Source organism: Electrona antarctica (assembly GCF_951216825.1).
Source record: "Electrona antarctica genome assembly, chromosome: 24".
Classification (NCBI taxonomy): Eukaryota; Metazoa; Chordata; class Actinopteri; order Myctophiformes; family Myctophidae; genus Electrona; species Electrona antarctica.
In genome coordinates, this window is record NC_136803.1 from 9,039,498 (window position 1) to 9,055,095 (window position 15,598).

General features: G+C 42.6%; 1 protein-coding gene across 2 annotated transcripts in view; it reads right to left on the reverse strand.

The window, feature by feature from the left end:
- stk11ip (serine/threonine kinase 11 interacting protein) overlaps window positions 1-15,598 on the reverse strand; it is a 61,136-nt gene that overhangs the window by 15,456 nt on the left and 30,082 nt on the right. For both annotated transcript variants that reach the window (XM_079495376.1, XM_079495375.1), the window contains exons 22-24: window positions 14,049-14,155; window positions 10,310-10,407; window positions 7,581-7,762 (exon numbers count right to left, since the gene is read on the reverse strand). In XM_079495376.1, coding sequence (XP_079351502.1) covers window positions 7,581-7,762; window positions 10,310-10,407; window positions 14,049-14,155 — 387 coding nt within the window. The remainder of the gene's footprint in view (window positions 1-7,580; window positions 7,763-10,309; window positions 10,408-14,048; window positions 14,156-15,598) is intronic.

Below are 15,598 nucleotides of genomic sequence, written 5' to 3' on the forward strand. Positions count from 1 at the left end.
TGGAGAACAGAAACAACACCCCCGATCGGGAAAAATTGATACATATTTACGCAAACAGTTGCTGAGATTGAGCAGGCGTTCATTCACGAGAGAGGAGTTATGTGTGTGAGGAGCTGATCACAGATAGAGGGAAAGTGTTATATTTGGCCTATTATTTATGCTATATATTATTGACCGCGTCTGTGTCAGTCTCACAGTCACAGCAGCAGTGCGCACGAGAGAGGGGGAGAGAGAGAGAGAGAGGGAGAGAGAGTGAGAGAGGGGTGCTGCGTGTTAAAAAATAAATAGGCTACTCATCTTTGTGTTCTAGTTTCACCTTATTGCTGAGTGACACACAGGGAAAAGCAAGGGTTTAGAAGCGGAAAAAGTCCGTTGTGGAGAAACATATGCACTCTTCACAGAGTGATTAGCCTACTAATGAGTGACAGGTGCTGCCACTTTTGCACTTTTGGAGCGTGGCTGAGGATGTCTGTTGGAGAGTGTGAGTGAGACAGACTTTTTGGGTGGCCATCTACAGGCCGGCCATGTGTACTACAACGTTCTATTGAAAACGAAGCAGTTTACCGGTCTCGTGTAGACATCGTACATAATTAACATAACCGCAATGTAGACGCAGTAAAGTTTTATATCGTTCACAAACTTAGGCGGGGAACAGCCCGCGACGTCCTCGTGTAGCAATCACCTTAGATATCATTTGATACAGACTTATAGCATGTTATGTAGACAGCACTATAATTGCATTGTATGTAGTCATAGCACATCAAAGTACATATGTATAGCATAGTATAGTATATATGTATAGTTTTATATGTATAGCTTCATTATATAGATATTCCACTGTTACATTCTTAGCTTACGTTACGCATGTTTCATGATAAATGCTTTTTATGTGATGTATTCCCATGCTTTTTTGTTCTTGCTTAATGTAAGTCGCTCTGGATCAAGAGCGTCTGCTAAATGCCTAAATTGTAATTGTTATAGTGACTTAGCCATCCAAGATGGCAATAGAGCAGCTTTAGCAAAGTCTATGGGCCAAGTATGTCATGACCTAAATACTACTGTAGGTAACGGCTATCCCTGACCGGTGTGCTGCTAGGTGTGTCGCCAGTCTGTACAGTCTGCCTCCTCATGTTTCAATCACAGGCCAACTGGCCGGCTCCCACGCCAGACAGACACCAATGCCACGGTGTATTTTCACAAGACATGAGCCGGACTCTCATTTGTCTGAGGGGAAACCAAACACCGTGGCAGAGGAGAGACAAGAGTGTGTGTGTGTGTGTGTGGGGGGGGGGGTGAGGTGCAAAGATTGGTGTGTTTTCCATCAAAAGGTTTGGCCATTATATTAAAAAAAAAAAAAAAAAAGTTTGGCCTCGGTTCAGAGAGGAGATAGAGGTGCTGTTGATGTGGGCACCTTAACTCATTCGCCGCCAAGATCGTCTTTTGACTGTTCTGCTAGCGCCTGTAACACACTGTAACACTCCGGTTCCAGGTGCGATGAAGTAAACAGGAGAGAAACGGAAGTGAAAAGTCAGCTGGCTTATGCTGTCCACGGGAGCGGAGTTTTTAGAATCCTAATATCTCGGATTCTTCTTCCAGGCTGCGTTTTTGATCAAAACAAGCTTGATTTGCGGCTCATTTCCATAAACGATATGATCGCCTGTTACAAAATGTATGTTTTGGGTGAATTAAATAAAATTCACGGGGCCTGTTACATAGACATGTTACACAGGCATGTTACATAGGCCTGTTACATAGGCATGTTACATAGGCCTGTTACATAGGCCTGTTACATAGCGAATATTCACTTCCTGTTTCTCCATTTTTGAGAGTTTGTATTAGCTGGTAAGTGAATTTCTGAACTGTCCATAGCCGACCATTAGTGAGGACCAATTAGGTTGAAAATGGGTGAAGTGGTCCTTTAAAGCAAGAGAGAGGTAACAAAACAGTGCTTCAAATCCCATCCCAGAATCAGAGAAAAGCCAAACCCCTGGTCTGTCTGTCTACGGTCAACTCTGACAACATCAACGGCTTATCTCTGGGATCATCAGAATTGAGCCCAAAGGTGATAACATGTTGTTCTGTCTAATCCGAAGGCTTTGAAAGGTCTGTCCAAAGCACTTGGCCTGTCACCTTTTAAACCACTCGATGGTCCACTAAGCAACACAGGCTCTAATTGGCACTTAACTTTGACCAACTCTGTCTTAAATTAACAACGTTTTGTTGCTCAACATTTTGTTTTTATCTGTAGTCTACAACTTAAAGGGTAATTTCTCCCTAAACCTTATTTTTACAAAAGTAAGTTGATAATTATGTATATTGACCAAAACATAATATTTAAAAAAGAATAAAGATATAGGGGAGCTGGGGCTGCAGCTGGAGATGAAGCTGGGGCTGGAGGGGTCTAACGCTAGAACTCCTATTCAATCACGCAGTTGTTTTTTGTTCACATCTGTTCTAGATGATATGACAGCAACACTCCATGCATTGTTGACACTGCACTCTGTCTACTGCACTCTGTCTACTGCACTGTCTACGTGAGCTGGTGTTAGACCCCCCCAGCAGCAGCCCCAGCTCCAGACCCAGCCCCAGCCCCCCTATATCTTTATATTTGTTTTGGTCAATATACATAATTATCAACTTACTTTTGTAAAAAAAAGGTTTAGGGAGAAATTCCCCTTTAAGGCCATCTTTGTCTATACGTACATTATTCACAAAGAATAGTAAGTCATATTCTATGGCAGCTTTTTGGAGCTGCGAGTTGATGCTTCCCAGGGACCATGTTCTTTCACATTTAAATGTATTCAGATTTGGACAGCGCGAGGAGGGGCCTGCTCCCCCAAAAAACCCACATCCTTCCCTCTGAGTGGGCTAGGGAAGCTCTCTCATGCCATAATGAGAGAGTTCGTTAGTCCAACTGAGGTTTTGAACTGGGTCCTGATGACAGAGGCCAGTTTGGAAGGTGGAGCGGGGGGATAATATATAGTTGTGTTAATAGTCCACTCATAGATATCCTTTTCAACCCCCGCTGACATTCGGTTCATTCGGTTTCTCGCTAAATAGCTGGCCTTTCTCGTGATGGATGGAGAGGCGACCGGGAGGCGTAGGGTTTAACCACATGAACCTTAGTAGTGTCCATATTCTAGGCATGCCATAATGGGAAAACATTTGAATGAATGAATGAATGAATAGTTTTATTTCGGTCTTAAAACAACATGTACATGATTATTACAGCAGCAAAAGCATTTTACAGGACATGTTTGGACCGAAAAAGGTGTAGGCTGAAGCCGTAGCTTATATAGTGCCTATCCTTTTTGCCTTACTTATCTTACATTAATGCAAAATAATAACAAAGACGAACAACAAAAATGTTGGCAAAAGTAGGAGAATGTTTGGTGAAAATAGCAGATCTACAATCTGTACAATCTACAAGATCAACCTTATAGCTCAAGCTCAAGCTTATAGTTCTGCTATCTTTGGTGAAGAGATTTGGTGTATAGGGAAACAAGAAGGGCACTAAGTACAGATCCCCGGGGGACCGCCAGGCGGTCAAAGTAGTATATTGTTTCTGTCAGATGGAAAACTTTACTTTTATATCCAAAACCATTACTTTTCAGGAAATGAAAAAAAGAACCTGCGTTCACTTCTAATACATCCAATGTAGTTGTTAATACTTTTCATAGGTTCAATAAAACCCAGGGACACAAGCAACAACTTTTATATCGCAGATCTACAAGCTCACAGCGCGTCAATGTGAGACGTTGTAGCTTGGATGATTTAGCCAATTGCACGATGGGAGTTGGGGCGTCATTAAGTTACGATAGACAAGGTTTCTGCCCGACAGCAACGATAAGGGGTTAATGTGGCGAGTGTCTGCCAACTTGCCAAGGATTCACATCAAGGTACTGACGGGGGCACTGAGGGCATGTCTGTTTACTGCCCGTCTTCTCCTCTGCCAACTGGAAGATCTAGCGACGTTTAATCACAACTACATAACATGGAAACAGATTGATTTCTCGGGCTTCTTTCGCATGGCGCCGGTGCTCAAACAGCAAAGGAGCTCTATTTTGGGATTAAAGCGTAGGACAAGTCCAACTGGAAGGCTGCAGCAAACCACTATTAGCATTAGCATTAGCCCAGAGGCTCTCTGTGGTCCCGCCGAGAGCAAGCTGGGGCTGCTGTCGGTTATGGAGAATAAAAAGGTAAAGAACGGGCTGTTTTATGGATCCAGACAGGAAAGAGAGGGAGAGAGACACACAGTAGAGAATTAACATGAGGGAGAGAGGGAGGGAGAGAGAGACAGACAGAGTGAGGGAGAGAGAGAGACAGAGAGAAAGAACAGGGGTTAAAGTGAATAAGCGACAGAGCGTGAGAGATTGAGAGCAAGAGAGAGAGAGAGAGAGAGAGAGAGAGAGAGAGAGAGAGAGAGAGAGAGAGAGGATGAGAAAGATGAGGGACTAAGGGAGAGAGACAGAACTTTTTGGAACCTCTTAGCAGGAACAGTTTGGTCGAATTTTAGCTAATCTTTTCAAATATCACCGCAAAGGAATTATTGCGAGCTTTTATAGGAGAGACTGAATAAAAGCTCCCACTGTTACAATAAAGCAGAATGTAGCAGAATATGGTGGTGAATGGTGAATTCACAGGGTTTGAATGACACTGCTCTAAAATAAAAAACAATACAAATAAAATGCACAGCTGACACATGGATGAAACGGTCGCAGATAGTACAATCTCCATAGCAGCCTTATAATACATGTTATATTGCAGGCGTTGTTCCACCACAATGCAGCAATCTTGCACATCGTGCACTTCCAAAATAAACTTGTTAGATTGTGGTTGAATGCTGGGAGGAGAGAGACACTCTGTCAGAGTTTAACCGGCACTTGAACCCTAGCAAAGTTTGTGGGGAATATTAGCCAAAAATAGCTGATCTACAAGCTCACAACTCGTCACAATGCGACGTGTTGTGAGCTTGCAGATCCGCAATATTTTTGGAGAAGATATTTGGTGAGATATTTGGTATGACGGAAAAAAGTGGTCCAAGTACAGAGCCAACTAAGGTCCAGTTTGCTAAGTCTAGAGGGTTTAAGTGGTTAAGTGTCAACGGTAAAGCAGGGCTCTGAATTATTTCCATGTCAAAAATTGGCTCTCTGTCCAGACCTTGCATTCCTGACTAGAAATCAGTGTGTTGAAAGTCATGTAAGTCACTCAGTACTCCATAGCTCAAGATTACTATTCACAACGGCAGAGAGACAGGAAACTGGGATGTTCTCTCCTGGTCCTCCCTGGCAGACAGGCTGGTCGAAAGCAGGGCTACGACCATGTGAGAGCCTCAGGCTACTGGAGAAGCCGCGGGGATTTGCGAACGCATGCAGCCATGACCGAAGAATGTGCACGCATACTGTAAGGCGGGAGCACAGCTCCAGATATAAGCTCGCAATGCATTGTGAGGCGTTGTGGGCTCGTAGATTGGCTGTGGGTGCCCCGACACATTCGCACGACAAGGTATACATCAGGCTTTAGGTTGGACAGCACTTTGGTCAGCTTCTGTTGTTTTAAATGTGCTGCCTATGAATAAGGTTTGAATTGAATTGATTTGTGTCTGGTGAGGCCATTGTGCATTGCTGTTAACGTGGGTCATGAAAGGTGAGAGTTTCTGCATGTGTGCGCGTGTGTGCTGTCAGCTGTGGTGGAGTAGGTCGGTTGTTTCCCTGAGTTCCCTGAGTATAATGAACATGCCGTGCTAAAACGTGTGCAGTAGTGCACCCAGAGATCTCTTCATCACTCTTAACACGCCACCACCCTTAAGTTGCTCCGAGCAGTTTGGGTTTGGCTGCATCGTGCCCCATATGCCCCGGGACACAACACAGGAACCGGTGCGCCTGGTTGCGAGCGGCCCATCACGTTTCTGAACTCTGGGAATGACGCTAACAGGGAATCAGGGATGCTATCTTTTCTCTGTGTTATTATGCCGCGCATAGTCTCGCGTAGCCAGACAACTATTCCACAATCTCCGAATGGTATATAGAGTCTGGAACTACACCTCCTGAATGTTATATAGAGTCTGGAACTACACCTTCTGAATGCTATATAGAGTCTGGAACTACACCTCCTGAATGCTATATACAGTCTGGAACTACACCTCCTGAATGCTACGGTATATAGTCTGGAACTACACCTCCTGAATGTTATATAGAGTCTGGAACTACACCTCCTGAAGAGTCTGGAACTACACCTCCTGAAGAGTCTGGAACTACACCTCCTGAATGCAATTTAAAGTCTGGAACTACACCTCCTGAATGCTATATACTATACAGAGTCTGGAACTACATCTCCCGAGTAAGGAAACTGGCATTTCCATTCATATTTTAAAATATCTTTAAATTTTATTTCCATTTCTGCTATTAGATGATTTATATTTATATTAGGATAAATATGCGCGACTGTAAGGAAATCTATTTATTTTTGTATTTATTTTAATTGTATTTATTCTTAAATATTCTTGCATTGGACGCAAATATCTTTACATTTTTTTTTTTTTCATTTCTGCTATTAGATGATTTCTATTTATATTAGGATAAATATGCGCGACTGTAAGGAAATCTATTTATTTTTGTATTCATTTAAATTTTATTTATTCTTAAATATTCTTGCATTGGACGCAAATCTGTGTATCAACATTTTCCCCCTTTTGTTATAAAAAAGAAATAATAATGTAATAATAAACCATTAAAACTGGGAAAGCATCTGTGTCAAGCAGATGTACAAGCTCACAATGTGGCGCCAACGGCTATTGTCACTATACTTCTTACATTTTTGTTCTATTTCATGGAATTTCTTTGATTTTCCATTCATTTCTTCATGACATTACTGAAAAAATCATTGGATTTTGTTATTAATTCATGAAAAGTTTTTGGGGAATGTTTTTTGAAAACGTTTTGACATAAACATAATTAAAAACCAAATGTAGAGAATGACATTCAGCTTTAGAGGTCAAGTTGAAGTCTTCACAGATGTGTGCCATAAGACCTGATTTTGTATAAATTCAGTTAAACCTGTTTAACCTGTATAGGCACCTGTTTGAGGTACTTATGTATTATGATCATCAATAGAGAAGAGAGGCTGATATCTCCCCTTGTACGTATATTGTCTTGTTTTGTTTTGTTTTCGGTTGTATGTATTGTCAATTGTCAGTCGTTTTGTTTGATTAAAATTCAATAAAACGTAAATTGAAAAAAATAAAAAAAAATAAAGAAAGAAAATGTAGGAAACAAAAACTAAGGGGACCCATAACAAGGTTTCCGTGACCCACAAATGGAGCTCGACCCAATGACCAGCTCTAGTGGTAAATGGTAAATGGTGAATTTATATAGCGCCTTTGTCCAAGGCGCTTTACATAGATTGTGCATTACATTCACACACATTCATACACCGATGGCGGCGGAAACCATGCAAGGTACCAACCAGCACATCAGGAGCAATTAGTGTCTTGCAGTGTCTTGCTCAAGGACACTTCGACACTAACTCTGGGGGAGCCTGGGTTCGAACTCTACCCCTGAGCCACCGCCGCTGTCAATTACCTGTCAAGACGCCGTAGTAGCGCTTGCAGCGCGCGCTGTCCCGCACCAGGAGGGTGTAGGCCACGCCCCCTTCTTCAAACTCAACGTGGATGCTCTGAGAGCCCAGTCCCACCTCCAGGTAACTCAGGTCCGTGATTGGATGGCTGTCCCTCTTCTGCAGCCAATCGGAGAGCTGGCCTCCACTGGTAGGGAAACACAGGAAAAGGATCAGTGCGTGCTCTGAAAAGCTTGCTAGACATGTGCATCTCTACCCCGATTTCAATGGGCTCTATGCACACACGCCATTTTGGAAGAACTCGGGCCACTTCCCTACTTCCTTCAAAGGTGTTACCGATGATACTAATGAAGGCTCCGTTCCATTCTGGTCAAACAGAGTCAGAGTGCTGCTATTGTGCATGTTGCGCGTTGGTCTGCCCCGGGGTCTCCTCCCAGTGGGACGTGCATCGAGGACCTCCCTAGGGAGATGCCCGAGAGGCATCCCAACCAGATGCCCGAACCACCTAAGCTGGCTCCTTTCCAGGCGAAGGAGCAGCGGCTCTACTCAGAGTCTCTCCCGTGTGACTGAACTTCTCACCCTATCTCTAAGGGAGATGCCAGCCACCCGTCGGAGAAAACTCATTTCGGCCGCTTATTCTTTTGGTCATTAGCTGAAATACTGGCAATTCTTTAGTGGGTATATCTGATTTCCATGTCATGTGAGAAAGTGCACAGATCTTGTGTGGTGGTATATTGTATTTGGTGTTGGCAAAATGACAATGAAAATATTCGCAGCTTTGATATGGTGACACATGTTCCCTACTGTATGTATCTAGAACATTCACTATGCCAGTAGTGTCATGTCGAGAAAGAGAAAGAGAGAGAGGTACGTCATGAGGTTGAAAGAGAATGAGAGCGACCTTAGGTTTAAGGGGGAGAGAGCGACCAAAGGTGTATAGAAGGTATGCGCATGCTTAAAGTGAATGGCACATCGAGTGGCACATCGAGTGGCAAACCGAGTGGCAAAGCAACAGGCAAAGTGAGTTTAACATGGTTTAATGTTGTTTAATGCAATCAGATATGACTTTTCTGTGTGGATGTATGGGCTGTCAAGGCCAGAAAGTAGTTTTTTGCCACCGAGTAGGCGTTCCTGCATAACTTCCTGGTTTGATGATGATGTCACACGCATACTCTCTATAGCGAGGGAACGTGACAGTAACGCTGCCTCATGATGTACTGTAGCCGTGACAAAAACAAATCAAAATGCTTGCCCGGAGCCACTGAGCCAGGCCCCATGCCGTGCACAAGTGATCTAAGACAAGTACGGCTGTATATTTCTCATCTCAGAACTTATATAACACCCCATTATGCCATTTGCTGGGCTTCTGTCCAAAAGTATATAGCAGCATATACTGGGCTCCCCCAACCTTTTGGGGAAAGGACACTTTCCAATATTTTCACGGGGGGGACTGGGGTGGAGGTTTAAGTAACCGATTACATGTTTATTCACCCACAATGTTCACAGTACCGATCTTTATTACTTAAATTACATAATGTGGATATCTGATATTGTCCTGGTATCTGGATTTTTCATTTGTTTTTATTAGCCAGGCCATGCATATGATAATTCATTTTCTTCTTGCTAAACTTAACAAACGGTAATCCATGGACATTAGTAGTAACAGCATTTAAACATCTTCAGTTGAGTAGGAGAAGTGGTGTGAAAGAAATGCAAATGCTTGCGAAAACATAAAGAAACAGGTGAAAGGTGCATTATTTTTGCCAGGTTTGGTCGTTTTATACATTCAGTCACTGGTAAGTGGAAACATTGATGAGTACACCATCATGACACACATCATGACGACACAGCTGAGCGAGCCGAGCGAGTAACCAAACCCTTGAATCATCAGACGTCAAGAACTACATAAATACTATCACTCCTTCCCTTTCTTTCCATAACTATTTGTTGAACAATGTTGCTTCCAACCAGCTTTCTCTCCATCTCTCACAGAACAACCTGGTGGATCCCCAACCAGTCAGGATTCATACAGTATATTGCGTTTTTCATGTTGTTCATAGACATACAGGTACATGGAATAGGAGGCACGGCTTGCCCTCAGTGCCCTGACACATCGCTCAGATGAACAGCAGCAGCCAATATGGTACTGGTAATGGTAAAATCGGTAAACCAAGAGGATATGTTCTATTGTTCTTTATGGGGCGAGGGTGGGTGGGTGGTTATAGGGCGAGGGTGGGTGGTTATGGGGCGAGGGTGGGTGGGTTGTGGGGTATGGTGAACAAAGACAAAAGTGAGGTCAATGTGTTCTCAAGATGTGACCCACATAACCTGGGCAGGTTATGCAATATCATCCTCCATCCTCCATAGTTGCGTGAAACTCTACACTGACTTTTTCCACAACTGCGGTTTTAATACAGCTCAGTATGCAGACTTGAGAGCCAGTGCATAATGTTACGGGGGTTCACAGTGTCAAAGACTCAGTTATTTTGCATACATTTATGGTCTCAAAGAATCACGTAAAAAAGAACAGAAAAAAAGAAATAGGGACCAAAACAAATCCTTTGTAGGAAAAAGGCAATATATTTAACTACGGTAAGGTTTTACACATCATTTAAAATTTGCCAAACTTGTAGATTTGCTATTACGGAAAATCTTTGACTTGTTTTATTTGTGCCTATAAATGAATTTGGAGCCCAGGGTTAAAGTGGATAAGCTGTAAGGTGATTTGACTCACTGGGACTCTGATGTCCTCTCTAGGAAGTAGATGCGTTGGTTTGACATCACAAGCAGTGAGGGCACCTCTCCTGGCTCACCAAACTTCACCGTGGACATCTGAGAACACAAATAAGAACATTTATTCACTTTTAACGAGAAAGATGAGATTAAAAACATGTTTGAGTTAGAACTGAGTTATATTAATTAACACTTATTGTGCCGGGGCAATTTTTTCAGAACTAGAGTGCCAAGCAGATGAGGGAAGTTTTACTCTGAAAACCCCTGCCTTCTATTTCCCTCAAAACCGGGAGGTGAAATCGCCATCGTAAGGCGCGATTCATACTCCTATTTTAGAGCCGAATAAAAGTCGGTTCGGCTCTGTAGAGCCTACAATGTGACGTAATTTGAGGTTCGGTGGGGGCGGGTACCGTCCTAAAGTCGGCTCTTCGGTGCTACTGAAAATTTCTGACGAGCCGAAATCATTTCGGCACTACAGCGCCGAAACAGAGGTAAAATAGGAGTATGAATCGGCCATAAGTCTGATCTCTCTTTAGAAGCGTTGACTCTACTGTATCTCCTGAGCCACAGCCGCTGTATTCAATTTGGCCACATGAATTCTGAGATCTTATATTCATTGTTGATAGACTGCATAGTGCATATAGTACTTGATATATTATCTGTTGACAGACTGTACATATATCTATTCATATGACAGTGACTGTACTGACATAGACATGTGCATTATGTTAGTCCATTCATTCAGAGACCCAGTCAGTGCATACTGCATGTCCCATGTCAAGTCTTATTTTATTTTATTTAGTATTTGTACTGGCTCTTGATTCATTTCAGCTGTTGCTGCAATAACACCTGAATTTCCCCCGGAGATCAGTAAATGTTTATCTTATCTTGTCTTATATTATCTTAATAACATCACAATATATTCTAAGACCAAAATATGAAGTAGTGGACTTAGAATCTAAGTAATGGACAATTTTACCTGAGGCAAAGCGAAAGAAAAATGCAATACATTTCAGGTATGTAGGTTGGCTAGAAGGACTGTGTCAGGGGTGAGCAGGTTGGAATTTTTCCACAAAACACAAGCCTGTGGCCAGAATCAAACAACCTCTCTAACCACACTACACTAGAGCAGGGGTTCTCAACGTTTTTGGCCGGGGACCCCCGGAAATGCTTTGGCAATGTCTCGGGACCCCCGCCCCGCCCCCTCCCGACCCCCAATATAAATTGACTGCTACAATAACCTTAACCCATTTTGGGCGGGAACCCCTTTTGGTGTTTTAAGCATTGTTATAATTTAGCTATTGAAAAATAGCAGATCTACAAGCTCATAGCGCGCCACCGAGTGGCGCGCTACGAGCTTGTTTTTTTAAGCTTGTTTTTTTAATAATTTGGGGACCCCCTAAAATAATTTGGCGACCCCCCGAGGGGTCGCGACCCACGGGTTGAGAACCCCTGCGCTAAATGATTGATAGTTAGGAACCAAAAGGGCCCTCATCAGTGTACAAACTAACAGGTGTTAGGTGTACACTACTAACTAACTGTTAACTAACTAAGAGTGTACAAATGGAACCCATAAGGGTCTATCCATTTTGCGTAGATTGGGGTCACAGAGGAAAAAAAATCATATCAAATGGGGATCCATGGCCTAATAATGCATATCAGACTAGGTGTCCTTGAAATAAAAAGAGAAAAAAAGGCACACTTGAGGCACACGACCTTGTAGTGCTAGTTCCACCTTTCATCTGAGATTATTACATTGCAATTAAAGGACCACTTCACCACTTTTCAACATCTCTTCATATAATTGGTCCTCACTAATGTTCATGGTAAAACACCATTTTTTCCTACTCAGTCTGTGTCTCATAGGAGGGCTTTGAGCAGTTCGGACTTCGGACACCCGTCCACCAGTTACATCATCATTAGGCAGATTTTTTTTAACAAGATTTGTTTTAAAATATATTTAGATTTGTATTATCGTGAGAACGATGGCTTCAACTTTTGCATTGCAACTTTTCAGGAAAAGAAAGCCTGCCGTTTCTATTAGCTTGGATTCACCATCGATGATGTCACTGGTGGACGGGTTTCTGAACTGCCCACAGCCTTCCTATGAGACACAGACTGAGTAGGAAAAAATGGTGGTATTTTATCATGAACATTAGTTAGGACCAATTATAGGAAGAGAAGTTGAAAAGTGGTGAAGTGGTCCTTTAACGATTTAATTGCATTTCTGATTTACATTGTTGTACACTGAACACTGGAACATTATGTATACATTTTAAATTTCTGTTTGGCCTTTAGGCTTTATACTTTATAATAATAATACAAAAATGAATAAGTGGAAATAGCCGATCTACAAGCTCAAAACGAGCGTGTCGATCTGCCATTTCACTATTTTTGAAATAGAATAGAACATTTTTCAACATGTTAATGATGACGATTATCTCAAATCATTGCGATTAGGCAATTATGTAATAAATGTGACAGGCCTACTTTCATCTCTGACATAGTATTACCCCTTGTGGGACGGTAAATCCACCACAGCAACAGACAATGAACCCCCATCAGCTTTTCGTGCACAACACAACGGCCATGGCAATCGAGACATTCCTTCACTTCCTCGGGACAATGAAAGGCAGAGAGGAGCCCCATGCAATCAGGGTAAATAAACATGGGTCCTGCTGGGGTCTGCTTGGTTCTGTTTTTGCTCTTTTTGGTCCTTGTCCAGGTGTCTGAAGGAGGTAAATGATACCCTACGCTGCACAGAGTTGGCTCCGTACGCACGCCGCGTGTAAAAAGAGTTCTCGGAGAAAGTTCACGAACGAGTTGGGTGACACCTACACCTCAGTCAAAAAACAGAGGTGTATTACCTGGGCCGGCCCCCGGCCTACAGGCTGGGGTCTGATGGGACATCGCCGTTGGATTGTCCTTAGATGTTCTTGGCCACCCGGAAGATGTTAAAACAGTTTTTCTGTTTTTTCCCCCCACATGTCAACAAACATGACTCAACTTAACACAGCCATCAAATCATGTTACTGCTGAGTTTGAACCTTGGGTTCTTGTGTGGTTGGATGAATAGATCATTGAACAGAACACCGGTTCTTTTGTCCCAATTTCAGTTGTTATGCCAATTCCCAAATACTTAATACACTGTTCCCTAACGGTTGGTCTTTGGACTGGTTGGACATTGTAGGGGTAGTACGGAGGACACAGCACTGCTGACAGCCGCCGGTGTGTGAGTCACAGCACGTAGCGGCCTGCCCGTCCGGCCTCCCTCCCTCTAACACGGCCAATTGTCTACTCATCTGGACCACGCGAGCTCCACTATAGACCACCGGTTCTGACAGACTTCTGGATAAACATTTCCCTATATGGACCTCATATGCAATATAAAAACGGCATATAAAATGTGTATGTGAATAAAATCTGTCTTAGCTTCTGCACTAGGCTCTTGGTAATGGTAAATGGTGCATTTATATAGCGCCTTTATCCAAGGCGCTTTACATAGATTGTGCACTACATTCACCCATTCACACACACATTCATACACCGATTGCGGCGGAAGCCATGCAAGGTACCAACCAGCACATCGGGAGCAATTTGGGGCTCAGTGTCTTGCCCAAGGACACTTCGACATGTAGACAGGAGGAGCCGGGATTCGAACCGCCGACCCGTGGATCATTGGACGACCTGCTCTACCTCTTGAGCCACAGTCGGAGGTAGTCTGTGGTCGGTAGTCTTACCTTGAGGAAGGAGTGCAGCTCCTCTTCCTCCTCGAAGACCTCCACGTCCAGGAAGAGCTTCAGGCGGTGGTCCACTCCCTCATAGTCCTCAGACAGCAGGTCCAGATCTACAAAACACACAGCCCAAAACTTACAAAACTTTCAACAGTATTAAACTATGTTCAAAATTAGCAGATCCAGATCAGCTATTTTGGTAAATTTTTGAGTGGTTAAATAAAATAAAGTTGTTTACATTTCAAAACGTTCTTTGTGTTTATTTCACTATGTAATTTTAATATTTTATTATAATTATTTTTCAAATTGTTACACATCTTGATAAAGATGTGAAAAACTTTCGTTAATAGGTGGTCTAGGTCAGTGGTTCTCAACCTTTTCAGGCCGTGAACCCCAAAAAGATATTTTAACTGGGGACACCCACCCTGAAAATCACTTGGAATGTAGGAGTTGAGGCATTCAACTTTCAGTTCCACAGATGAATACTTAAAAAAAAATACAATTTGGCCAATGTTTGACCAGTTTTTTTTTTAGTAAACCTATAGTTTGTTGATTATATTTTGATGCAGTAATGGTCTTTTTCTTTTTGATGTTTTCAAAGTCCTTATGGGGCACCCCAAAAATTATGCGGAACCCCACTGGGGGTCCCGACCGACAGGTTTTTAATTTTATTTAACCAGAAAATAGTGTTTTTAAGTGTGAACTGGCCAAGAGAAGAGGCAAATAATGTTACACAGCTCTGCCAGTACCAACAAATACAGGACAACATTTAGGACAGACAAATAACAATTGTAAGCACAGTACCCTGTAATAAGATGACCATAAAGTTGAGAGGTCAGGAGAACAGCTACAGCTCTGACATGTTCCACTAATCAAAACCAAAACTCTTCAGGAGCACACAGACACACACTGGTGTGCCTCAAGCAAGCCAATGCTAAACTTTGACCTTGCACTGTGACCTTTGACCGTTTCGAAAGCAAACAAGACTAAAAAACAAACAACGATTTAAGAGCGAAGGTCCTGGCCGCACCCTCGACTCATCCCCCAAGTTTGATTAAAAGTGTCTGGAGTTAAAAACCTTTTGACCCGGATCCACTGACAGCAGTTCTAGGAGTTAAAAGCCCCGGGGTCAGATTGTCTACTTTCCAATATAACATGGTAAAATATGTGACCCTACTGGCTCGCAGACTGATACTGTTGAACTGGAAGCAAGCACAGGTTCCGACTCACACTACACTTATGAAAGATGTTATGCACTATTTGCAATTGGAAAAGATAAAGTTTGAATTGAGAGGGAGTGAAGATAGATTTTACCAGACATGGCAACCCTTCATTGACTATTTCAATAGGTGCACACTGACCCCTCCTACACAATAGATAACAAAATCAAAAATTGGAAAGGAAAAAAAGTGGAAGGAGTGTTTTTTTCTTATTTTATTTTCTCATTTAAAAAGAAAAATGTCGTGTTGGGAAAGTTTGAGAGCAAGAGTGTCTGTCCTGTTGTCTTTATTTTGTTTGTCTGTTCACATTTGTCACTGTTTAACTGTTTTTTGTTT